Source organism: Siniperca chuatsi, linkage group LG15, assembly GCF_020085105.1.
Source record: "Siniperca chuatsi isolate FFG_IHB_CAS linkage group LG15, ASM2008510v1, whole genome shotgun sequence".
NCBI lineage: Eukaryota > Metazoa > Chordata > Actinopteri > Centrarchiformes > Sinipercidae > Siniperca > Siniperca chuatsi.
In genome coordinates, this window is record NC_058056.1 from 19,879,412 (window position 1) to 19,904,175 (window position 24,764).

General features: G+C 38.6%; 2 protein-coding genes across 7 annotated transcripts; both read right to left on the bottom strand.

Moving 5' to 3' along the window:
• Positions 1-545: 545 nt before the first annotated feature.
• On the bottom strand, positions 546-18,428 carry LOC122862102 (interleukin-6 receptor subunit beta). Of its 4 annotated transcripts, XM_044167352.1 has the most exons (15): positions 18,109-18,428; positions 15,169-15,306; positions 13,875-14,034; positions 12,038-12,231; positions 11,798-11,961; positions 11,249-11,414; positions 10,777-10,859; positions 10,226-10,457; positions 8,657-8,845; positions 8,364-8,468; positions 5,987-6,133; positions 4,564-4,695; positions 4,282-4,378; positions 3,981-4,062; positions 546-2,227 (listed from the first exon to the last, which is right to left on the bottom strand). In XM_044167352.1, exons 2-15 carry the CDS (start codon positions 15,224-15,226, stop codon positions 1,472-1,474), a joined length of 2,565 nt encoding a protein of 854 aa, XP_044023287.1. In that variant the 5' UTR covers positions 15,227-15,306; positions 18,109-18,428; the 3' UTR covers positions 546-1,471. The 4 variants fall into 4 exon arrangements, with proteins under 4 accessions (XP_044023287.1, XP_044023288.1, XP_044023286.1 ...); XM_044167353.1 differs by lacking the exon at positions 18,109-18,428 and having other exon boundaries at positions 15,169-16,430; XM_044167351.1 differs by lacking the exons at positions 15,169-15,306; positions 18,109-18,428 and having other exon boundaries at positions 13,875-15,149.
• Positions 18,429-18,955: 527 nt separating this feature from the next.
• theg (theg spermatid protein) lies at positions 18,956-24,310 on the bottom strand. 3 transcript variants are annotated; one of them, XM_044167358.1, is made up of 7 exons: positions 24,209-24,310; positions 23,062-23,137; positions 22,915-22,976; positions 22,760-22,817; positions 21,339-21,576; positions 19,537-19,696; positions 18,956-19,422 (listed from the first exon to the last, which is right to left on the bottom strand). In XM_044167358.1, exons 1-7 carry the CDS (start codon positions 24,255-24,257, stop codon positions 19,181-19,183), a joined length of 885 nt encoding a protein of 294 aa, XP_044023293.1. In that variant the 5' UTR covers positions 24,258-24,310; the 3' UTR covers positions 18,956-19,180. The 3 variants fall into 3 exon arrangements, with proteins under 3 accessions (XP_044023293.1, XP_044023295.1, XP_044023294.1); XM_044167360.1 differs by having other exon boundaries at positions 21,339-21,465; positions 24,209-24,306; XM_044167359.1 differs by lacking the exon at positions 24,209-24,310 and adding an exon at positions 24,166-24,182.
• Positions 24,311-24,764: the final 454 nt, after the last annotated feature.

Consider the following 24,764-nt stretch of genomic DNA (forward strand, 5'->3'; position numbering starts at 1 on the left):
ACAGTGTGAGACCTCTACTGTTAAAAGTCAAAATATATTATGTATTTGTTATAGAAATGAGTTGTGCCATGCTTTCAACAAGATGTTTTGACTCCATATATAATAATTATTATAATAATTATTAAGTATTTTCATTTTTTTGTAATTTCATACATTATATCTATTTTTTTTCTTTTCTTGGCAGACATGGGCTTCCAAACTCATAGGCAAAGTAGGAAACGCACAAGTGTAAATAATAAAATGAATAATGGTCGAATTCCATTCAGCTGCTTCAGTTTCAGGTTCTGGTATTGTGCATGCTGGCTCACTGTCACAACTTACTGGGACACTTGAATAGAACAGAGCCATTGTTAATGTTATTAGTAACCTGTGCTCTTCCTACAAGACAAGTCAAAATATCTGCTGTGAATAAGGGCTACAAACATACTGAATAAACTTTCCAGTCGAGAAGATATCAAAGTAATCTGCTCGGCAACTTCAACCACACCAGTGATGCAGAACAAATAAGTTGTGAATCCAAACGTTAAATCATCACACAGCATATGTACTGTTGTACTGTCATGCATTGTCTGCAAATTTTAATGGTCAAACATACAAATAATGTAAACTGAAAAGAACTTAACTCTGAAGTAATCACAGTTACAAACAATGCTACATTGGCTCATTGTAAGGTTGAATTCCAGTCAGCAGCATTTTAGCTATAAAAGAGTTCTGAATTTGAGGTATGTGAGTTTTCAAAACATGAGACAACTAACAGAACTCTGATGAGGCGAGAAAGTCCCTTTTCAAACTAAGTACAGTACATAACAGAAAAAATATGTAATATGTCGAGTGGAAGAGTCGAGACAAACTGCATCAACAAAAAGAAACAGCTGCCACCAGGAGAAACTGACCAACAGGGATGTGATGGATAAAGTACACAGGAAGACGAGAAATGCTGTTAACTGTACAAGTGTGTATAATAGTACAATGTCATTAATAAAACCTTCACAATTGTACAGAAATATAATAAATCAATCACAAATATTACAGTGTCTATAAAAAGTTTTCATCCTCCCTTGGACTTTTTCATGTTTTGTCTTGTCAAATTGAAACAAAACGGATGTAATTAAAGTATTAGTTTGATGTTTTGAGAAATAACCTTATTCGCATTCTTGCCGAGAGTTAAATGAGAATATTGATACCACTCTAATGTCTGTACAGTAAATGAAGCTACAGTAAGCAGGCCAGTTAACTTAGCTTAGCATAAAGACTGGAAACAAAGGGGAACAGCTAGCTTTGCCCTGTCCAAAGGGCAATACTGACCATTAAAAAATGTCAGAGAAAAACAAATCTCTTGATCATCTCTTATTCAGATTTAATATAATTACAAAATTTGTTTTCGATAGACAATCCACTGTGAAGAAAAAATAATGAAAGTTTTATTAAAAAGTCAAAGGGGGTGTAAATGTTGTATTTCCCTGGCACGAAACTAAACAGCAGCGGAAATATAAGGATCACACTCCACAGGACAGTAGGAGAAATCCACAAAAACAGAGTGAGGAAAAGGTGACGACTTAGTAAAAGCGTCAGAAAGAGCATCGGTGCGAGTGAAGGTGTCGGGCTGGAGCGACGGGACTGAGTTATTGAGGCTTTGAGAAAAAGGGTGTTGAGGTGACATGACCTCAGCTGGGTGAGAGAGCGAAACAGTGGAATGATAGATGCTGCTGAAGTCAGAGAAGGAGACAGGGCTTTGATGTTGTCTCAGTAAAAGACAGAAGTTTTTCAGTTCATCTGTTTGAGAAAGAGGTGATCTCGTGGTGCTCCTGCCCTGCAGAGACACAGGCAGCTCACTGCCTCCACCTAGCTGGAGCTTAACGTCATTAACGCTGACAGTGCTGTGCTGACAGTCATTGAATTGGTGATGGGAGGGGGATAGGAGGGGTGTAGGAAGACTTTTGAGAGTCTGAGAGAAGAGGACATTGGAGTAGATGGAGGTGCAGGAGGAGAGACCAGTGTTGGAGGTCGTCTTGGTTGAGCTTTTGGCGCACTTCTCCAATTTTCTGCTATTTTGAAGTGTCTGAATCCCTGACACTGTTAGCGGAGAGTAGCAGGGAGAGGAATATGTTTGGAGATTACAGACGCTTTCATAGTGGAGGTCAGAGTTCTGCAGCTCACTTTCACCAAGCAAAATAACTTCAGAGTATTTGATTTCAGTCTTCTCTGCCATTGCAGGTTGCTTCATACTCTGAGGTGAAAAACAAATATCAAAATTTAAAATTTAGTTTCAGGATATTTTTTTTAAATTTTCAGCATTCCAAGTAAAATACAGTTTTCCACTTTGCCGCCTTTAAACCTGCAATAACAGATTTTTATCATAACCCTTTATGTTGAAATGGCAAACTTGTTAGCAAACAGTTGCTTATTTACACATCCAGCAAATACAGAGCAACATTTGGAGTCGTGTTTCTGGCCTCCTGGCGAGTCTTTTAGCTCTGTTTTTGGTCTCTACTAACTCCTGAGAGAAATATCTAGCTCTTTAGCTGCTAAATGCTCCATTTTTGTCACCAGCTAGTTGCTAATTGTGTCTGTCTGCCATTTGATGTTGAGCAGGTAGTGTACAGTGGGTTTTTAGAGCTTTTTCACTGAAAACAGCTGCCATGCTGTGGCCAAAAACGCTGCTCTGAGTGAACCAAAACAGTAAAGTTGCAGGCCAGATACCTAAACAATGAGCTGAAACTCACTTAAAAGTTCTGTAAATCCACGAGGAGTTACAGATTCAGGTAGGCTAATAATTCTCTGTAGGTTCATCACTACAAGCGACCCCTTTCGCCTTACACATTGTCATTTGATACATTGTTAATATAAAAATATTGATTATAGTCACTTTAAGGTAAAAAAAATCATCCTCTTTCACGCTGTCTGACAGTGTAATATATATTCTGTAACAGCTTGTTTTAGCGATTCATCAAAGCTATAAGTTGTTTACTCTGAGGTTTCAGGTGAGCATTCTGTTGCTAGTAGCAACAACAACTGTTACAGTTTAATGGCAGTAGCAGTTTAACTGACATTGTTACGTCCACCATTTTGTCACATCTGACACACAAAAAACATTAACAGACATATTTTATCTACTCCTCAAATGCCCCTGTTGGAGCATTATCTGTAGGTATTTTTTAATTACAGCTGTTTTGTGATTTTTTTTTACTTGTTAATTTAGTTTTTATGTGAGTAGTTCAGCGCTAACCAACCTAGCCATTATGCTAGCTGTCTGTGGCTATTGTGTTCCAAGTAGTTACTTTACTGTTGGGCTAACTGTTACTGTTGCTTTACTTCCTGTGGGGACTCAATATAGATCTTTCATTGCAGATACTTTGTTTCTGGTATGAGGGACAGTGTAACAAATTGAACAGCTAGTCTATACTTTTGTGAATCCAGTTTCCTTGTTACTAGTGTTAATACATTTTTACTGTTGTTTGTGGTATATCATCTTTTTCTTATTTGTAATCACTATTACTGAATTTGTTGTGTTTTATCCAATAATGTTTTCACCTTTTTTCAGTGGCTTTGCAGTAAAAACTTCAAAGGCAAACTCCTGTCTTCAACCTCTATTGGAAGTGTGATTAGCTCACTGCATAGCTGTGCACCTACATGCATAGTGAGGGCAGAAGGGTGCATAAGAACAATGTTTGGCTGCACAGCATGGGTTTGTAATGACTCACCCACCTGCTGGTCTGTGAGGTTTACGGGCTGAAAAATCTGCCTTTGCTGCCACCTAATGGTTGAAAATGTATCTTTGCTGTTTCTGGATTGCCTGATACATGGCTTTTAAAATTTCTGTTTTGACATTAGAGATTGCCTGTTGTCAAAAGTGTGACAGAATTAAACTGCCTCCAGTTGTTTGCCAACTGTAATACATATAGAAGTCATGTACAAGCACTGACGTGTACCAGCCCTGCTGGTTTGTGATCTTTAGGTCACAGAAAACCAAAGTAATCTACCTTTGAAATGGTTTTTGGGGTCCAGTAGGCCAAGCTGCTATTAGAAGGATCTGGGACGTGTTGACACAGCTTCTGTTTCACCCTACAAGGTTATTTGTTAGGATAAACATTACAGAATAAAGAAAAAATGTATTTCATAAAATGATCAACTCATTCCAAACAGAAGTTTTCAGCCATGCTGTTTTGTGCAAAGTAGGTAAAACAGTAAAAGTAGAACACTGTGCTTTGAGTAGGTATGTGTTTTTGTGTTTGTGTTGTTTAGTGAGGGTGCATGGTCATTGGTGTAAGACAGAGAGCTTACATCTTATTCTGTGCCAGGCAGGCCATCAGCACCAGCGCCAGTGAAGTCAGCATTAGAGGAAGAAGGACGCACATCACTATCGAGATTTCCTCAGAGCCTTCACACACACACACACACACACACACACACACACACACACACACACACACACACACACACACACACACACACACACACACACACACACAGAGTTAAGTTAAAGATATAGAAATATATGGTTTTTACTTTGATGGTACAGTGATTCTCTCTGTGTGTGTGTGTGTGTGTGTGTCCAGTCTTTACCTATGTTCACATTAACGATGGGCCCAGCTGCTCCAGCTCCAGCATCAGTGTTGGCCTGCATGAAAATGTCGTAGTTACCAGGCGACAGATTCTCCAGAGAGTAACGGTGAGCGTGACCAGGCACAAACACTCCTGAATAGACAAGAACACAACATGGACAAAATTTGATAAGGTAATAAAGAATATAGATAAAAACAAAGGGAGGAACAAAAACTAACCTGAGGATTTTACCAGTCCTCGCTTTAGGGGCTACAGTACCTTTGACAAAGTATATAGTGCATTTTAAAACATTTCTAAATAATTTGTAACTGGTTTCTGTTGTTGTTTTTAGTGAGACATTATTGTACCTTTTTGTTTTGTAAGTATATTTCTATGTGAACAGTGATGTAACCCCCCCCCCGTAATTGAAGTTATTTAAACTAAACAGAAACTAGTTTAGGATAAAGGTTAGAATTGGTTATTAGATTGAGATTAGGGCTAATACTATCAGGCAAATGGGAGAGGTTTATTTCAGGATTAAGGTAATGTCCTGAATGCATCTCAAACATACAGATTCACATGTGTATGTAACAGAGATATCTTTAAAGTCATCTACAAAGGGAAATAAAGCAAACTACAGACTCATTCCCACAGAACTACAATTTAAGTGTTTCAAATGTAGTATTTATGCATTATAGTGTATTATATTTTTTGCTTAGTACTTCTATTCCTGTGTGCACTGACGTGATAGTGAGCTGCTGTAACAAAAGAGTTTCCCCTCGGGGATCAATAAAGTATTTCTGATTCAGTATTTTGTATGCATCGGTCATGAGATACGACTTCCTCATCTGTACACCTTATTGTCAATAAGTAAACTAAACTAAGAGTCTATACTAGCAGCGCTGTGAGCATATCTATGTTCCCAGTTCCTTAATCCCCGGCCCTAATCCCCTAACCCCTAACCCAAGAAGTGGGGAACATAGGACCCTGGGACATGTTCCCATTATGTGCTATATAAAGCTGGGAAACATAGGACCCTGGGAACATAGGAATGACCCCCTGTGGGGCTGTACTTAGGAACAGCTTTGAGCTAGCTAAATGCTAATGTCAGCATGCTAACATGCTCAGAATAACAATGTTAACATGCTGATGTTTAGCATAATTTAGCAAACATTTCCTAATTAGCACTGAACACAAAGTACGGCTGAAGTGGGAAGGTATTTGATCATAAACCAAAGTATTTGACAAATATTTTTTTCCACCTGATGATGGCACTAGAGGGGATCACCAAAATCATTAGGATTCATCCTTCATGCAACATGGATATCTGTGCCACATTTTCCGGCAATCCACCCAATAGTTGTTGAGACATTAACTAAAAACCACAAATGTCAACAAAGGACTGCTTTGCCTCAGCAAGCTTAAATGTGTATTTTTCACTAACTCCTGGTTGGTTGGTTTGCTGCTGTGTAGTAGAGTGTGTAGTTGCGGATGAAACCATGAAGCAGCTCCACAGGTACAGGGCCCCAGATGAGCTCCACTGTGCTTCCGGCGATCTGCTGCACCTCCACTTGAGGACCAGCTGAGGGCGCTATACAGGCAGAGAGATAAGCGTATGAAGAGCGATGATGAACAACCACAGGACATGTTGTGAGAATGAGATTGGATCTCTATCTCTATTTCACAAAACTGATCTGATTAAGTTGTGTTTGTTTCAACCAGCTGAGTGGATCTGGTCTTGTCTGACAAGTGAAGACAGTTGATTAATGTAGTTTTCTCACAAACAAGCTATCCTGGTCTGGATCACTGTCACGACTTCATCAGCACTCCAGCAGAGGTATAAATCAACAAAATTAAAATGAAAACAGCAGCTGGAATTGATTTCCAACCATTTCTTGCTTGTTTTTCTTCTGTCTTATGCTTGTTGCAAAGGTTAAAAAAAAAGTCAGCCACAATTGATATCTGGCAGAACCCGTTTTTAGTTTCCATGACCGAGACAACACCAACGGATGTTTCACTTGCATGCAATACATGTATGAAGTCATCAGCTTTTTGGAATAATGTAAATGGTATTGTTTTTACCATTACAATTGAAATTAAACAACACAGTTCCCCATTATATTCTCAGAGATAAATAAAAATACATAAGTAAAAAAGAAATTTTAAAAAACAAACAAACCCCCCCCCCACCATCCATGCTAAAATAACCTTGTATAGCCCATGGCTGTCTCCTTACCTTATTTGCTAAATCCCCAAATCCTGCCTCTGTATCCCTTTGCCACCCACCCACACCTACCACTATATCCCCCCTCCTCCCCTACATGTTGCACCATCAGATAGCCAAGAATATTGAAGAAATGAGACAAATCCCTAAAAAACAGGTAAATGACTAAATAAGCAAAGCAAAAAGTATATATACATAAAATTATTAAGTGCATAGACAGAATAATAGATAAGTAATAAAAAGGGGATTCCTAAGGAAGCTATTGCTTCTTGCCAGTCATGCTCAATATATTCATTACCAACATCGCGCTCCCATTTCTGTATGACCATGTGTATATCTGAGGGATCTATGGAATAGAACAGTGAGAAGGAATATAAAAGAAAATGTTTTGTATCTCTTCGCTTCAATAAAAATAAATATGTTGCTAAAAAGGGAGTGTCTGTGGGGAGGCTTTTCACATTTGATTGAATAAAATTATGGAGTGAAAAAACTGGTCTGATGAAATGTCAAATTTTTGTTGAAGTTGCTGGAAGGACATCAGTGTATTGTCCTGGTATAAATCCCCAAATAAGGCTGGTATGTTTTACAAGTCATCAGCTTTTATACAAGACTAACAAGCTGCAATCCATTGCTCCATTTAGAATCGACTTCCATTTATCAAGTACATTTATAAAGAGCCTCTAATGGTTCACTCTATACAAGCTGCTGCAGGAGAGAAGAGAACATTTTCCTACTCTGGAAAATACAAGAGAAAGGAAGTACAGCATGGACCCAAGGTATAACAGAAAAAATAGTATAGCTCACAGATACCTAACTACTTTAATTACCTTACATCTACTAATCACCAATAAATCTATGCTTTTTGCCTATTATCCTTAACTGTCCACATACACTAAACTGAAAACAATGTTTCACATAAATGATGAAGCATTTTTCAGTTGAATTTACTCTATTATACTTTTAAATTTTGAGTTTAAGTCTTATTTGTTTAAGTGATATTTTATTGTTTTCTGATTGCCAACAAATGCCATGAAAAGGTGAAAACCAGCAATAAAGTATTGCCTGTATAGCCAAACCCTTATTTCTCTGTGTAATAGACCTCCATTGTTGTCCAAAAACTATTAATTGCACTGGGTGACATGTTCCTTCATTATAATCAACATGGGCACTGTAGTTTATTTTGAGTCGATCCCATACACCATCCTGCTACTGTGAATACTCACTGGTGCACCAAATGTGTGTTTATCAGCAGCTAAAAATAGTCCCCTAAAAATTCACAGTTTACTCCTATTGAATAATGTTTACCTAAAACTACAGTGCCCAGCTATTTTAGGAAATTACAGAGCATTTTTAAAAAAAAATTAAAGTATGTATTTGTGACCCATTTTTTCTAGATTTACCTACATCTTCCGTAGGAATGATTGGGCTTGGGGCTGAGGGCCATCGTGGGTAGGGAAGTCATCCTTTAAAGTAAATAGGACCACATACTTCACTCAACAATCACACTCCCAGTTCTAACAATATAATCATTTGACTATTCTGAAGCGCCTTTTAAAGCTTGGCATGAGATAATACATACACCTTGGAAATCACATACCTCCTTGGCGTGTATAAATGTGGACCGTCCTGTTCTGCCCCGCCCCTTGTTCACCATACAGAGCTTTGACAGAAACAACATAACGCTCCATCGGCTTTATTCCCTCTAAAACAACAAAAAGATGAAAGTACTTATCAGTGTCCAAATAAATACGACTGGTAATTCTACTTGATGAATCAAACAAATGTATTTTCTGTTCCACGACTAATCTAATCTTTATAATTCCAGCTCTAAATAGGCAAAAGGAACATAATATTTTACACATTAGGCTGTTGTACGAATTGTTGGCTCACCTGTGATGACCAGCACTGTACAGGAACTATTCAGCCTCTCCCAGTGTAGAATGCTGCTGTTCATCTCTCTGACTGCAAACCACTCCACTACAAAGCCGCTCGTTAACCAATCAACTGGAGCCGTCCAACGAACATTCAAGCCACTGTCATCCAGTGGATTTGCAGTGATTTGGCTTGGGGGTGGTGGCTCTGAAGAGAAATAAGGGAGAAAACGGCAAAGAGAAAGAAGTTTGTAGGCATGGGTAATATGTATGTATATGTACAGTAAAAACAAATGCCTGATTTGAGAAGTTTAATATATAATATTTCTTCTATTTAGTGCAAAGCATCAAATGCATATATTGTATGTTTAATGTTTTTATATTTATGGTATCTGTTGTTTGAAACTGTCCAGTCCAACATAATGTCATAATGAACCAAAGGTAAAACCTTGCAGCTTAAAAAAAAAATAAAAAAATGTGTCAGTGGAAAAATAATCTGTCCTTGCCATAATGGTACCCTCTTTATTGTTTACTGTAAACTGCAGGGAACAGGAAAAACCTCTGGTGCATAGGAATATTCAGACGGGGACAAAGAAAAAACCTGAATAACTGAGTGGAGAAACATAACAAATGCAGATGCCTTCATACAGAGCATGAAGGGTCACTAAATGGATTGATGTGAATCAGAACCCCTGTGGGAAACTTTGGAGCAACATGTTAAGGGTGCAGTATGCTTAAAATGAACGAGTTCATACTAAATGTCATGCAACTACATTTAAAGACAAAAATGTTTAGTCCTGTTCTGAAATGCCTGTCGTCATCATTAGCCTCGTTCTGGCTGCATCTCACTGCTTCCCTGATCTCTCTCCAAGAACTCTGTGTCTTTCGCGTGTCTTTGCAGTCTTGATGCGATGAATCCTGTATGTGTGTGCAGCCGAGGGAAAAAAACTTTATTCTTTTTTGTGTTTTATCTTCGTACAAATGGGAATAACGGCACAAACAGCAAGCGGCTGCCGCTGCTTCCGGTCTGGGATAATAAACAACGCTAGTTAGTAAAATTTGCTATATTAAACGTGTCATGTTGCTAAACACTTCCTGTTTTTTAAGCCACAATCTGCTCTACTGAGCTACATATTGTGATTACAGTAGGTGGATAGAAGCAGCTGTGTGTATACAGGCTGGGAGGATCAGAGCCTCGAGCTGTGGCAACATGTCCAAACAAACACAGAACAGTGAACGGATGACAACTGCGGCGGCAACCGCTCACTGTCTGAAAGTCTTTCTTTGAAGCATTCCAAATTCTGTTGTACACAAAAAAAAGTGACAGGTGTGTGAAGAATGACAAAAGAGACCTTGAAAGAACCTGCCTTCGCACACTTGGCCAATCTCTGCATAAAGTGGCCATGATTGCCAGATGTCTGTTTACTAAAAAGTGGATTAGAATTGAATTTGGTCACCCATCTGTAAATCACATTGGAATCCTGTTTAAACTGATCAAAGTCATAAAATTTTGAATAAGTTCAGGTGTAGAATTTGAGTCTCCACCTTGATGTTATGACCTATGGAGGAATTTAAGTGAGACACCTACCTGTCTCAGAAGCTCCAAGGAGCCACATTCGGGCCTCTGGCGAGGTCCCTGCAGAGGTGGAGGCCGTCAGAGCGCAGGAGCATCGTCCAAGGGGGAGGAGCAAGCTACATGAAGTACTTGTGTGGTGCAAATCTCTGCAGCTCCCGTGATCATTCAGGACCTGAGCGCTTTCTGTCTGACAAGTCACATTGAAGAAGAGAACTCTGCCACGGGCTAGAAAGCGAGGCAAGGGCTGAATGGTGCAAACAAAACAGAAAGCAAGAAGTAAAAGTGAGCTGCTGTGAGACGGTGGAGGTTTCAATCAGAATTCATATAAACTGAGATTTTAGAAAATTTAATCTCTTTCGCTATCATATATAATCACTATAACGCAATAAATAATGGATTTCAGGGAGATATAAAACAAATTAGGGACATTCAGTAAGGAGATGGTGATTAAAAACTAATCAGATCCAAAAGTTATTAAACTGTAAAACTCCAAAGCTCAGAGATACAAGCACTCATTACTCAAATTCACACACAATTCAACACACACACACACACACACACACCTTCCAGAGCAGTGAGATGAGTCTCCAACCATTCTTGTCTGTTTGTTTTACTCGCCTCCAGAATGCTGGTGCTGCAGATGGAGCTGGTAGATGGAGGGAGGAGAAACATATGACAAATAATTTGAAGGAGATACAGCAGAACATTTTAAGGGAATAAAATGACAAGGAGGTGGTATGCATACTTTTAGCCAGCAGTGAAAACCAGAAAAACATTCACATATGCCTTCTGAAGCAGTGGTAATTACAGTGATAGTTTATGTTTTTCTTCGCAGACATAATTCTAAACCTTCAGAGGCTTGAATCCTCGTCCTCTGCTGAGGGGCAGTTGCACACAACACCACCTTGAGAATACTGAATTTGTATCGTCTTCTTGTTATCGTTACTGCTATGAACCAGCACTGATTCCATTATTAAGTAGGACTATAGTGAGTGAGACTTTGAACAAACACAATACACAACTGTTTCCTCTCACCGTCCTCTCCTGTCCTTCCCTGGCGGGGGTTGCTCCACAGGCTCCAGGGACTCTCTGGGCCCTGGTAGCGGTGACGAAGCCTGATGGTGTATGAGGTGTCAGGTCTGAAGAGACAAACCAGGAAGCTGTAGGCTGTCACTCTTACATTTTTTACCTGAACATCGAACTGTGTAGGAAAGAGAAAGATGACAAAGTACGTGAGGATTAACTTGTGAAGAAACACATTTGTCTTTATTCTTGAAAGTTGCTACATGAAGCATTTTAATAATAATACATATTTACAGTGTATTTATTAACCAGGGAAGGAAGCCTGGCAGCTTTTTACATTATGTGCCACTTGCTCAGATTTTGTGAGACACCTGTTCGATCTCTTTAACATTACAAAATAATAAAAGGACATGGTCTTAACTTTGAGAAACAGCACCACTGATGTGGGATGTTTTTAAATCTTAAAATGCCACCTTGCACCTTTACTTTATGAATGAATGTGCTCTTTCATGCAGGGGTGTGGTGTGGTTTTGTGTTTTGGCATATTTGGGAATGGCAGACCTGCCCCTGTGCTGTAAACTCAATTTGGGATGTTAGGTTTCCAGCTTTGATTTCAGGGTCAGACACAGGAAAGTCACCCAAGATGCGGCTCCAGGTTACATTCAGACACTGAGGTCTCCCAGTGACTTGCTGTACGCTTTTTAAAGTCGCTGGAGGCAACATCACTGAGAAAGACAGGGAGAGAAGAGTGAGAAAGAAGTAACAATAAGGATGCAAGTAGGAGAAGCACAACAGCCTTACCTTCAGTCCTACCAGACTGACACCGACGTTCTGACAGTATGTCCTGGTCGTGACCGTGTGCTGTGATGGTGATGCAAAAGTCAAACCTCACGGATGAGCCGGTGATCGCCGTGCAGCTGGTGCCAGACGTGGTGCAGGTGAACTCAGGTGTATTCAGGGGGGCAGGAGTGCTGTTCATTGTTGAGGCCATAGCTCTGTGCGTCCCCAAATACACATAAACATAGAAACACATACCCATAAACACACACACACAGTAATGTAAAAACAATGTTCATCTGAGTCATACTCTTGTCTCTGGCACAACAATGTACAAGCAGACATAACAAACAACGAGGTACAAAACCACAAGCCCAAAAGGATGAATGTCCTTACACACAAATGGATATGCAGACACATGTTTCAGATGTGTGTGCACGTTTGCATATGCAGTCACACACACAACCTTGCACACACAAACAAACACATCACAAGAATGCTCATTCATGCTGTGCAATATTACCCAACAAACAGATTGTGAGGTGGAAGCTGCGTGACTCTTATCATCTCAGTGTATGAAACCCACAGTCAAAGCCTCACACGAATGTGAGATTCGAAGCTGATTACAAACCCAAGCATTTCCATATAGCATACAGAATTGTTACCAAACAAAAATGCTGGCACAAATTTACAAACATGCCCACATGCAAAAACACAATGGTTTACTATTGCTGAACAGGGACTTGGCTAATCCAATTTCACTGGATCATTTGTTATAAACACACTACAGATAGCAAACTAAATGTTGGGTTAGTGAGCAGAATGTTGGAATGAAAAGTTGTTAACCTATCTGCATATACTCTGGATCGTTCTTGAGATAAAATAACTTTTCAACACTTCAAAGAAACCATCCTAAGTGCAAGGAAAGTTTGGCTTTTAGGGTACAGTACAACCAGGCAATCAGCAATCTTTCTAAATGTAAAATAAACTGAACATAACATATCAGATATCAAAGGTAAATCTAAGATAGGAAGCCTGTTTCCTGCTTACTTTCCACTCAATGCTTACTTCAGCACTATAGAAAGTCTGAACTTCTCATAATGCAGATTTTTCACACAGGCTGCAGACATGTAAAATGGAAGCAGTTTCTCAATAAATGTAATAAAAAGAGTAAATTAAAACAGTTTGTCATCACCTCTCTAGTAACTACGCTCTTTCCCAACTTATTACTAATAATAACTGATTTAGCACTCTTTACACAGACGATATATCTTATTCTTCTGTGCTATAGAGCTGCATTGTTGTGCAAAAACTATGAAAAACACATCAATGAGCCACACTGTTGCACTGGGTGACATGTTCTTTTATTATGAAAAACACGGGCACTGTAGTTTATTTTGTGTCAATCCCACACAACCCATCCTGCTGCCTGCTGCTCACTAGAACACCAAATGTGTATTAATCCACAGTTGAAAATAGTCCCTCTGGCTCCTGGTTGAATAACGTTTGCTAAAATCTACACTGCCCAGCTGTTTAAGAAAATAACTTTTGTAAAAACGAAACTACATATTTGTGACACATTTTGACGTCACCCATCTGTAAATCTATTTATATACTGAACACATCATTCAAGTTGGAGAATAAACTCTTGAATTATTAAACAAAGTCAAACACTGACTACACAAATAGAAATATGCCGTTTGCCAGTCAAGTATTGTGAAAGAAAACACCTGAATCACCCAAACAATATAACAAACTACATAAAGTGCTCCACAAAATCTGGATGAACTGAAGCTGAAGCATGCTTCACATACTTGTTGTATGTGTTTAAGCACAACTTCTAAGGAATGTTTTGTCTCACCTAGACACCATCTGAACTTGCAGAGTGTAGTTCATTGTTGGGGTGTCTCCAGGTTCCCAGCGGCAGGTGACGTTAGCTCGATTCAGGAACACACAGCCAATTAGTCGCGGGGGTCGGGGGACAGCCTTGGAGGTTGTAATGGAGAAGGCTGGAGGCAAGTCTGAAGATTGAGAGAGGCTGGAGTTAACGGCATGGAGGGGTAGATACTGCAAGTCCTCCATAAGGACGTTTGGAGTTTTTATATAAAGCTATCCTCAGGTTAAAGAAAAAAAGCAGGTGTTTTCATGGAGAAAACATCATAGATGCAACATTTGTGCAGAACATGCTTTTAACTGGCAGGAAAGAATAAAAAAAGAAGAATGTGGGACAGATTATCAGTAAGGAAATATGAGCTCTATGAGCCGACTGTTGCCACACGACAGCACTAGCTTCTTGAGGAACATATTAAAACAGACCTGAGGAGAATTACATCTAATGCCAATTTAACCACATGATTTATCTTGTCAAATATTCATCAAAGGCTGCTATTTGGCCTGAGGTTTAAACAGAACATCAGACAAGATGTTTGCCTTGATTTGACTTTCATGACTCGCTTTGCTGGCTTAGCTTGCCGCTGGGTATGTGTGGGATAATCAACATGATCGTACTAGATCTCACATACCATACCAACTACACGCTTTCTATTTAATAAATACATTGGCACCTTTTTCAGAGGAACCTTTCCAGAAACATTTGTAGGAGCTTAGGAACTTTAACTTAGGTCTTTTACTATCTGAAATATAATCAATCAATTTAATTAATTTCACTTTAACTGTGTCACAATGCTACTGGTTCAATGTTTCATTTATTCCTGGTGGTCAGTCTTTGCTTTAATTAGCCTTTTTGTCTATTTTATTATGTTATGATTTTTGCACTTAAAGTTTGAGAAATAAAGTGCTAATTTTGCCTTGCAACTCTTTAAAGCATCATTAATTAGTTTTGGGGCAACTTGGGGACAGACCTCCCCAATAAGTAGAACATCACTCATATGTTTGACATACAATATGTGGCCTACTGCTAACTGTTTACTAACGTGTGAGCAAAGATATAGTTTCTGTTTACCAGAACTATTGATGTATTGCATCTGTCACAACCAGTGAAACCCCACCATGACTGGCTGTGCTAGTTTCTCCTGCTTGGTGACATCTAATTTTCATAACAAATCAGTGATGGTTTGTATACCCCAACTACTAACAGCGCTCACAAATATTAGTACATGCCACCACACTGGGTCTATCTCTGTCAGTTACGTTACCCAGGACGAGTCCAGCCCCCAGCAGGCAGATCCACACCACATCCATGTTCCGCTCCATGAACACCAACTGGTCTCTCCTGGCACGGCAGCCCTGTTCAATCACACACTACCTGCGACTCAGCTCGAGGACCCTGCACACTGAACAGTTAAACGTAAAAAGGAGACCATACTGTCTTTTTGTACTGTCAAATTTTGAGCGTGTCAGCACAGGGCGCCCAAGAATGACTCAGTTTTGTGGTTACACTTCATCATTTGCTTGGAAAGGCTGTCTGTATAGTAAAACAAGTTTCCCTGCAACACATTCATTGCTTTGAGTCCTATAACTTTGTTCTCACAGTTTTTCAACTTGGAATTGCAACATATGAAATGTTTTAAACAGTAGGATATGCAGAAGTTTGGCCACGTAGAGACAATCTGACTTCCTGAAAGTGGGTGTGGTTGGTTTGAGTGTGATTATCACAGGTTCTTCAGTTAAAATACAGACAAACTTTCAGGTCTGATCTTTTTTCTGTTAACAGCATAGAAACAACACCTGGGTGTAAGAACTTAGACTCATGTTGGTGCTACAAACATGAGGGAGGAGCTCTAGATTTTCCATTTATTTAAAGCCAGAATGTGAAAATTAGGGACAGGTGTATTTTTAGATACACATGTAAAATCTAAAGTAAAAGCTCTGCAATAAATCCAATCTTTGTAAATCTTATAATCTTAAGATTGGGGTGACGCTGAGTAAGAGGTGAGTCAACAAATTTGTTGGGCTGTTGGTTTGGTGGCATTGTACTGGACTGCAAACAAATAAATGGTTTATAACACACTATAATATAGGTGTGAGCAGATATAAGCGTTTACTAATGTTTTATATATATATAAATTACCATCATTTTTTATCATTGTTTATTCTCTTTGTTGTTTAGTAAGTATTGTTGCTATTATTTTTATTGTTATTGTCTCAATTATTATTTTATTACAGTATCATTCTCATTGTTTCCCTATCTCTTTTGTTACTTTATTTATTTATCTTTCCCCCTCTCATTTTCTCTCTATCTGACTCTGTCCATCTTTTGCTCCATCTGCCTGTTTGTCCACCTGTCTGTCTATTACTCTCCCTGTCTGTACATATGTCTGACCAATTCACTGGTTCACAGTTTCAAGGGTGGGAGGAAGAGGGCGGTAGGGGAGCAAGGGCAGGGTAGCTACTTTACCTATGTATGTAATATGTGCAAAAAATTGTCAATAAAGAACTTATATATATATATATATATATATATATATATATATATATATATTTATATATGTATGTATGTATGTATGTATGTATGTGTATATATATGTATATATATATATGTCTTCATAAATACTGTACATTAATAAAAATGATAAATGTTATTTAGTTGACTTAAAATAAAGTCTTACTGACTGGCACCCTGTATACAACTGGAAAATGATTAAATGACAAAAATGCTAGAAACAACTTTCAATATAATGAACCACCAGTAAAAATTACAACAGAGATGAATCAACAAGTCTTTAACACAGTGTCAACAAAACTGAACACTACAAGCTTCATAAAACTTTCTGCAGTGGTCGGAGAAATATTGAGATCTTTTACTTTAGTAAAAGTAGAAATCACACAATATTGTCCTGTATTCATAAGTAGAAATACAGAAGTATCAGAAGCAAAATGCACCTAAAGTAGACTATTAAAAGTAAAATTGTTCATTAGACAGCAGAATGAGCCCTGTAACATATTTTTGGATTCCTATTACTGATGCATGAACATGTTGGCAGCATTTTAATGTTGCAGCTGGTCGAGGTAGTGTTTAACTATCTTATGTACTGTTGGGTACTTTAATCAACAACAATACATCATATATTATAGGCAGTGTGTATGCTTTGTAATTGAAATAACCACAACCATCCCATAAGAGTAAAAACCATGATATTTCATGCATAAAATGAAAGTAGCCTACCCAAGTACTTCAAAATTGTACTTAGGTACAGTACTTCATGTACTCAAGTTATTTTCAACCACTGATTTCTTGCAGGGTTGCTGTATTAAATTGCATTTGATTGTAAACTAATACACTGTATTAATCCATTGATGAGTCCTACAGAGCTGCTGTGGTCAGTCACTCTTTAGTTTCAGGAATGTAGTTTACTTTTACTTTAGGGCTGCAAATACCAATTGTTTTAATTCTCAGTTCATCTATAGATAGTTTTCTCAATTAATCAATGCGTCGTTTAGTCTTTGAAATGTCAGAAAATGATGAAAATGCCTTCGCACACGTTTCAAGTTGATCTCTTCAAATTTCCCACCAACAGTCCAAAACACAAAGATATTCAATTTGCAAGGATATAAAACAGAGGAAAGCAGCAAATCTTCACATTTTAGAAGCTTGAAGGAGTGAACTTTTGGAAACGATTAATGGATTATCAAAATTGTTGCAGATTAATGAATCGATTAACCACTAATGCTTCAGCTCTAGTTAGCTAAAGAAAACTCTAAAAAACAAAAACAACAAAATATATGCACACAAAACCAAATAAACTTTAAGGTAAGTTTTTAAAAAAGCCACTAATTCCCAACAGTCACTGGAATAAATAAAACCCTGTTTATGGCTGAATGGGTTAATGTTTATCTTAGAGTTGTGTCTTGTCGCCAATATCACATTAAGCTATAAGAGAAAAGACCAAAGATACAATAAGGATGATAGTTATTAAGAATACACATCTTTCAAGTAGGAACTATCCACGTCTGTCTATTTGTTGAAGAGTTAATAATTGAATTTCACGTTAAACTACCGAACTACACAGCCTCCTGTGTCTGTTTCAACAAGTACGCACGAGTTTCACTTTAAGTCGCGCAGTAAAGTTCTGAGACACGAGCGCTAAATGAAACACATTACTGGAAAAAGTCTGAGCCACATCCCGTCCACTTACCGGTAAGCTCGGACAACAAGCGCGTCTCTCCCACTCCAACTACATCTATTGTGTAAGAGCAACAGCCTCTGAGCTTGTAGTAAACACATCTGTCCCGCCCAACTGTACGTCACTGCACCGGACCCATGCGGTGCCAAATCTGGGGTTCAGATTCCCCTGGAGGATCATTGGAAAGCTTTCCGTGGATGTCAAATGAGGATTTGATTCCACCATGATTTGATTCCACCATGATTTAATCCAAGTGACATTTAAATATCTAAACAATGAATGAAAATAAACCCATAAAAAACGAAACAGGTTTTACGTTCTCCAGTTTCAGTTTAGAAATCTCAAATGCTGGTCCATGGATTCATCTGAATTTAGGATCATGTTACAAAAAACACATCCTAAATGACTTAACTGTCTTTTTTCTATGTGGAAAAACCGTTATGGTTCCTTTAGCCTTTTGAAATGTATTATTCGTATATCAACATTTCACTGCAGAGCTGTCTCATTGGCTCTTTGTGTTCAGGATAACTAAGAAAACAATTAAGTGAAGGATGTGTGCTGCAGGATGTCTCAAAGCAATTTCAGCTGCAGATAACAATATCTCCCTGAATAGTTAGTTTTATTTCATGGTCTACCTATGACGTTCCTGCAATTATACAGGATGCCTTGTTCATTATTGGCTAATGGCACATATGAGTACAGTAGCTATTAAAAATGCATCACACACAGACGTGTGTGTGATGCATTTCATGACGGCATTCAACAGATTTTGATTGATGCCCCAACTCCAATGCTGTTGTAGCCAACTTCATACTTCAACTTAACATCAGCTTTATCCTAAAAATGACCCGACAAGTTCTTGTTTGAAAAGTACAATGAAGAATTTAATCGTTGCTCTTTAGCACAGTGGGGCACAAGAAGAAGAAATTGTAGTTTTCGGGGGCCAGTAAACAAGGTCATATACAGTATGGATGCTGCCGTACTCTTCTACACATGTGTACATTCATTTCCATGGAAACAACTCTATCACAATGACGAAAAGGAGAAAAATCAACACTTCTCGAGGGGCCAGACCTCGTCCCTCCTAGTTTGAGCTACATTTGCGAGGCAGAGGCAGACAGAGCTGTTGTATCCGAGGCGAGGGACTGGCAGAGCGGGCTGCCCAGCTAACTATGTACGGGTCGTATCCCTCAAACAGCGCCTTCCTCTCTTTGGGACTGGACAGCTCAAGAAGTCTCTGGCTGGCTGTATAGTTTCTCGCTGCTCTGGAGACAGGCCAGCACACTGAGCGCTCTCCTTTGAACTTGGGGTGATCATGCTTAGGGGCTGTGAAGATAAAAGTAATCATGTCAAATAGCAAGAAATGCGATGCAATTTTAAAAATGCCACAATAGAGCAAAATTTGATCAGCAACATTGCATGATGGAAAGGCAGACTCACTAGCAAGTAGCTCTATGTGTGCCGATGCTTTGCAGGGAATGTGGGTCACGGGTACAGGTTTAGATTTGTGGCCAGAGCCCTCCAGAAACAGTCTTCGTTTTGGTTGGGCAAGCTGGCAAATTCGTGTAGTGGCAACTGCCGTCTGCGTGGCTCTGTTCAACTACAATCACATTTCATGTCATGGACGAGATTATATTAAACTCACACACAATATTAGACAACAGCTCTTCGGAATCAGTCAAACAAATGAAACTTGGATTTATTCACTGAGTCTTGACCCTTCCATTTTTAGACATGCTAGCAGTGTGGCTCAAAGGATAGCAATGAAGGTCTGCCAGTCAGTTGGCCCACCATTTTGGTCCAGACTGAAATATCTCAACAATTTTTGGATGAATTGGATTGAAATTTTGTGCAGACATTCATGATCCCCAGACGACAAATCTTACTGACTTTGGTGATCCCCTGACCTTTCTGCTAGCGCCATCATGAGGTGCACATTTGTGGATGAAAGTTAAATGTATCGATAACTACTGGATGGATTGGATGGTGATCACCTGACTTTTTATCTAGCGTCATCATCAGGTCAAAGTTTTCATTTGTCCAATACTTTGGTTTATGACCAAATGCAAAGCTAAAACCTGCATAACTAATGGCATTCACATCAACCTCAGCTTTACTTTGTGTTTACTGCTAATTTGCAAATGGTATCATGCTGACACACTTATTTAAGATGGGGAATGTGGTAAATATTATACCAGCTAAATATCAGCATTGTCATTGTGAGCATGTTAGCGTGAAGATGGTAGCATTTAGCTCCACAGAGCCTCTAGCTTGGCTTTAGACTCTTCGTCTTGTTGAATTGTGGGAAAATCTAAACAAAATAAAACAAAGATTCTATGTGTAATTTGTCCCTCTGTGCTGACTAATGTCATTCAGCAACATAGATAACAATAATAACTTCAAAGCGAATACTCAATAAAAGTAAGCTATTCATGCTCAAGGCAGTCTCAAAAAAGTTAAACCATAGATCCTTGTTGTCATACTGTATATTCCATGTGTTAATGCTCAATTTAAAAAGAGATTAGCCTCAAAGCTGAGGTTATATTTCGTATTCAGGTATGTCTGAAAGGTAAATTTAAAACTTTTAAGATGTATTTACTGCTAAAGGAATATGTCCAAAAACAACTTGACCTGAAAATGAGCTTAAAGACTACAAAAACAGCTGTTATCACTTGTGCTATCGGGAAAATACAAAACCAGCAGAACGACAGAGAGCAAAGTAACAAAAAACCGACTGCATCAATAAAAAGCAACTAAGACAGACTCATAGACAACCTTTAAAGGTCCAGTTTGTAACATTTAGGAGTATCTGCAGAAAAGGAATATAATATTCATAAGTATGTTTTCATTAGTGTTTAATCACCTGAAAATAAGAATTGTTGTGTTTTCATTACCTTACCATGTTTCTACAGTAGCCCAGAATGGACAAACCAAACGCTGGCTCTAGATAGGGCTGTTCGCGTTTTTCGCAAGTTCTGTGGCCACTGTAGTTTCTCCTAAACACTTGGAAGGCGAGTGACATTCAAATGGTGGGAAACTGCAATTTCATCACTAGATGCCACTAAATCCTACACACTGGACCTGAAGTCAGACTTTCTAAATAGTCCACACACCAGCCTTACCAACACAGTTGGCTGTGGAGCTTAAAAGTTCATGTTCTGCATACTTGAGAAGCTACCAGCTTCCTCGTGATCTTCAACATAGACAGCAGTTTCTCAGGAAATGGAGTGTGTATTACTCACAGGGGCCAGCAGCGGGTGGTTTGGCTGCCAGCCAGCTGCAAGGGCACGAGGTTGAGCCAGACTACACAGCCGATCAGATGCTACCGCTCTGAGAGCCCATTCACTCACCTCCCATATGGGAGAAAGTCTGGGGAAGGAACAACAGACAGGTAGAGGAGGCAGGAGGAGGTAGAGGAGAAGAAAGGAAGAGGAGAGGAAGACGTGGAATGTTAGATGTGAGGAGGAAATGAAAAGGTGACTAAAATAACAGAGGAAGATGAAGAAAAAGGAAGGAAGTGGGCAGGATCGTAGATAAGAGCAAATTAAACAAGAGGAGGATAAAAAATAGAGTTTAGAACAATCTTAAAGGTTCCCTGTGGAGGTTTCTTGTCAACAACTTGAGGCCTAACAAACACGCTGAATGTTTTTCCTTCCTCATAAAACAATTGCAAAGCTGATTTGTGCTTTTGCTAGTTTGCATTTTTGCTAGCTTGCAGTTCTTCCTCCCTGCTTTTGCTGGTACATTGCATGTATCTTGGCACTTAATTGCCAATTGTAGATCAGTGGAATAGTGTGAAACCATTGGCAGGAATATGTATTGTGTTGCTTGTGTGGGAGTACAAATGTACGAGAACAAACAAGATGGGGACCTGCTCATAAAAATATTGCTCTATAGTGCTAATAGTGGTCAAAAACTCCACAGGCTTTCTTTTAATGAGTTGAGTTTTCTTCGGGTTATATATATACAGTATATCTATAAAATAAAACATATCAGACTTTGTCAGGGATTGAAAGATAAAGTCCTGGAAATGTCTGAAATCCAATGTCTGACATGAAGAAATACCTGTAAATTCTCATGTAAGAGCTGGTATTTAAATAATGGGCGAGTTTCAAATAATAGTCTGAGGCCAGCACAAACAAATAAAGACTGTTTGCTAATAAAATAAAACATAATTACCTGTAGCCTACTAGAACAGCTCACATAGTAAATTAAGTATAATTAAAATTTTCACAGCACTAATTCAATCAGTACAACAAGAGAGTCACGTTACACTTATTTCTTCTTTGGAAGTAGACATAATACTGACTTTGTCAAAACAAAAGGTAAACATGGGGGGTTTCATTAACTGGGGAACAGGGGAAACTAGAAATAAAGGCCTGTCTTTAATATAAGCCTGTCACAAATAAAGGTCTGGATCTCTCTGCCACTGAGGTAAATAAAGGCCCCGGCCACCATTTGAGAATTATGGCATTATAAGTTAGGAACTAAAGTACTCGAAAACTGAATCATATATATATTTAATCAATAAATTTTTTCAGAAAGCAGACCAGGCAAAAAGTATCAAAGACATCCAAAAAAGAAATCACACATACATTAGTGGTGGGTTAGTTAGTCATTAGTAGTATCATGCATTAGTAAGAGTAGAACTTATTATATTTACGTGACTTGAGTGTAGAACTTTTTACTTCTACATAGCTCCGACCAGCAAGGGGTTAACTCTACAAAAAATACAATAATGCATATTATCACAAAGAAAGCAGTACAAGGCAGGTTTGTAAATAGAAGAAAAAAGTGGAAAGAGAGTGAGAGTCGTACCAATTTTAGTGGTGGATCCAGTCTTCTCTGGTGGCAGCTTATCCAGCCAGTAAACAGAACGACTGGAAGAAAAAAAAAGAGGTCTCATCAGAAAAAGAGGGAAACAGACAGAGACGGAGAGAGACGGAGGGGTTCAGTCAGGCCTACCGGTCTGGATATCTGAGTCGGTTGGGTTTGGGTTGAGCGAGCTTCTGCGTCCGAGTTGCCATGGCAACAGTTGAAGCTTACGGGAGAACAAAACATATTGCTGCTGAAATGATCCCATTATCCAACCAATATGACAATGTCAACGACCTTCACAAACACGACTATAAACAGAATGTTTTGTTTCACACATCCGGGGACAATTTTACATAACAGTGTTTGCATAACAAAAGTTTAATGCTGAAGTACAGTATGTGCAGAGTTTGATACTAGAAGGCTGCTGAAGGAGGAAAGTTTCTTTGTGTTCATCTTAAATCTTTAGTTTAAGACGTGTACGAATGTATGAGCGTGATTTGTGACTTTACAACTAGTTTGGAAGGTAATCGTGATCCAATATACAACTTACACAAGTGTCAAATTGAAACCTTCAATGCACACCTAGAATGGAAACATCTTATCTAGTTATATATCTGCATATTTAGAGATTTTAAGACATCATTTGAATAATTTATTAAGCAAAAATTCTAAACTTGAGCTGGTTTCAGGCTAAAAAAATGTGAGGATTTGTTGCTTTTCTCTGATTTATATCATTGCCAATGAAATATGTTTGGGTTTTGGACTAAAAAAACAATTTGAAGAAGTTACCTTGGGGTCTGGGAAACGGTGATGGGCATTTTTGCTACTTAAAGTAATTTTATGAACGATTAATAAACAAACAAAAAATGGATATCCGAGTCGGTTGGGAAACAGTTGAAGCTGACTGGGGATCAGGGCATATTGCTCTACAAACTGAATGTTTTGTTTCACACAGCCAGCATTTGCATAACAAAAATACAGCATGCTTACTTTTACACAATTTAAAAAAAACAAAACAATCAATGGATGAATTTATAGTGAAAATAATCATATATTGACTGAAACCCATGTACTACACTCCATTGTTAATAAACAAACTGGGTTTATCCTCTAATTCTTTCTAAATGTAGGTTAGACCCTCATATGAACAGCAGAAAGCAACCACACTATGAATGTAATCTTTAGCCGATTACATCAATAACCTATACTCTCTGAACATACAAATACGATTATTGTTTATCTTCGACTTACAACGGTACTTTTTCGGTCATCTTAAAGCCACGCTAATGTTTACCTGTAATAAACCTGCAGTCGCTCGTTCTCTCGCGGTGACACCGACACATGCTGGTTGCTAGGGGATCAGGTGACGCTGGTGGAGTACAGTATACCGAAGATCGTCTTTATACACTGCGAGTCACAATGGGCAACTCTGCCTTTCCGTGTCGTTCAGTCAGGTATTTCCCAATTAATCACTTAACAGTGAAATACACAATATCTCTGAGGTGACGGCTGATAAATATCCACGCTTTCTTCCACGCTCTCAGTTGACAATGACTCTCACCTAGAGATTTTAGTTCAAGGGAAGTGTTGGCTGAAATGTTTGTTCATTCATTCAACCTTTATTTATACAGGCTTGTCCAATGCATGGACGCCCTAAGACAATAAAAGCAAAATAAATAAATAAATAAAAAATCAAACACTTAAGACAAATATTAAAACTTAAAACTGCAATTAACAGACTGACAGATGGTAAGGTAGGGCATCGATGCAGCAGTAAATACAATTTAAAAACATGGGATAAAGGCCACATTAACTTTAAAGATCTACATTTATATTATCACTGGTTTTAT

Bases quoted from the DNA above. Each gene is read 5' to 3' on its own strand.
- LOC122862102 (XM_044167351.1), bottom strand. From the start codon at position 14,095: ATGGAGGACTTGCAGTATCTACCCCTCCATGCCGTTAACTCCAGCCTC. The intron at 11,962-12,037 runs GTAAGGCTGTTG...TGTCTTTCTCAG, and splicing joins TCAGTCTGGTAGGACTGAAG to TGATGTTGCCTCCAGCGACT. The intron at 10,860-11,248 runs GTGAGAGGAAAC...TCCATCTACCAG, and splicing joins GGGAAGGACAGGAGAGGACG to CTCCATCTGCAGCACCAGCA.
- theg (XM_044167358.1), bottom strand. From the start codon at position 24,257: ATGTGTCGGTGTCACCGCGAGAGAACGAGCGACTGCAGGTTTATTACA. The intron at 23,138-24,208 runs GTAAACATTAGC...TTCTCCCGTAAG, and splicing joins CGACTGCAGGTTTATTACAG to CTTCAACTGTTGCCATGGCA. The intron at 19,697-21,338 runs GTGAGTAATACA...ATGTGATTGTAG, and splicing joins ACCACCCGCTGCTGGCCCCT to TTGAACAGAGCCACGCAGAC.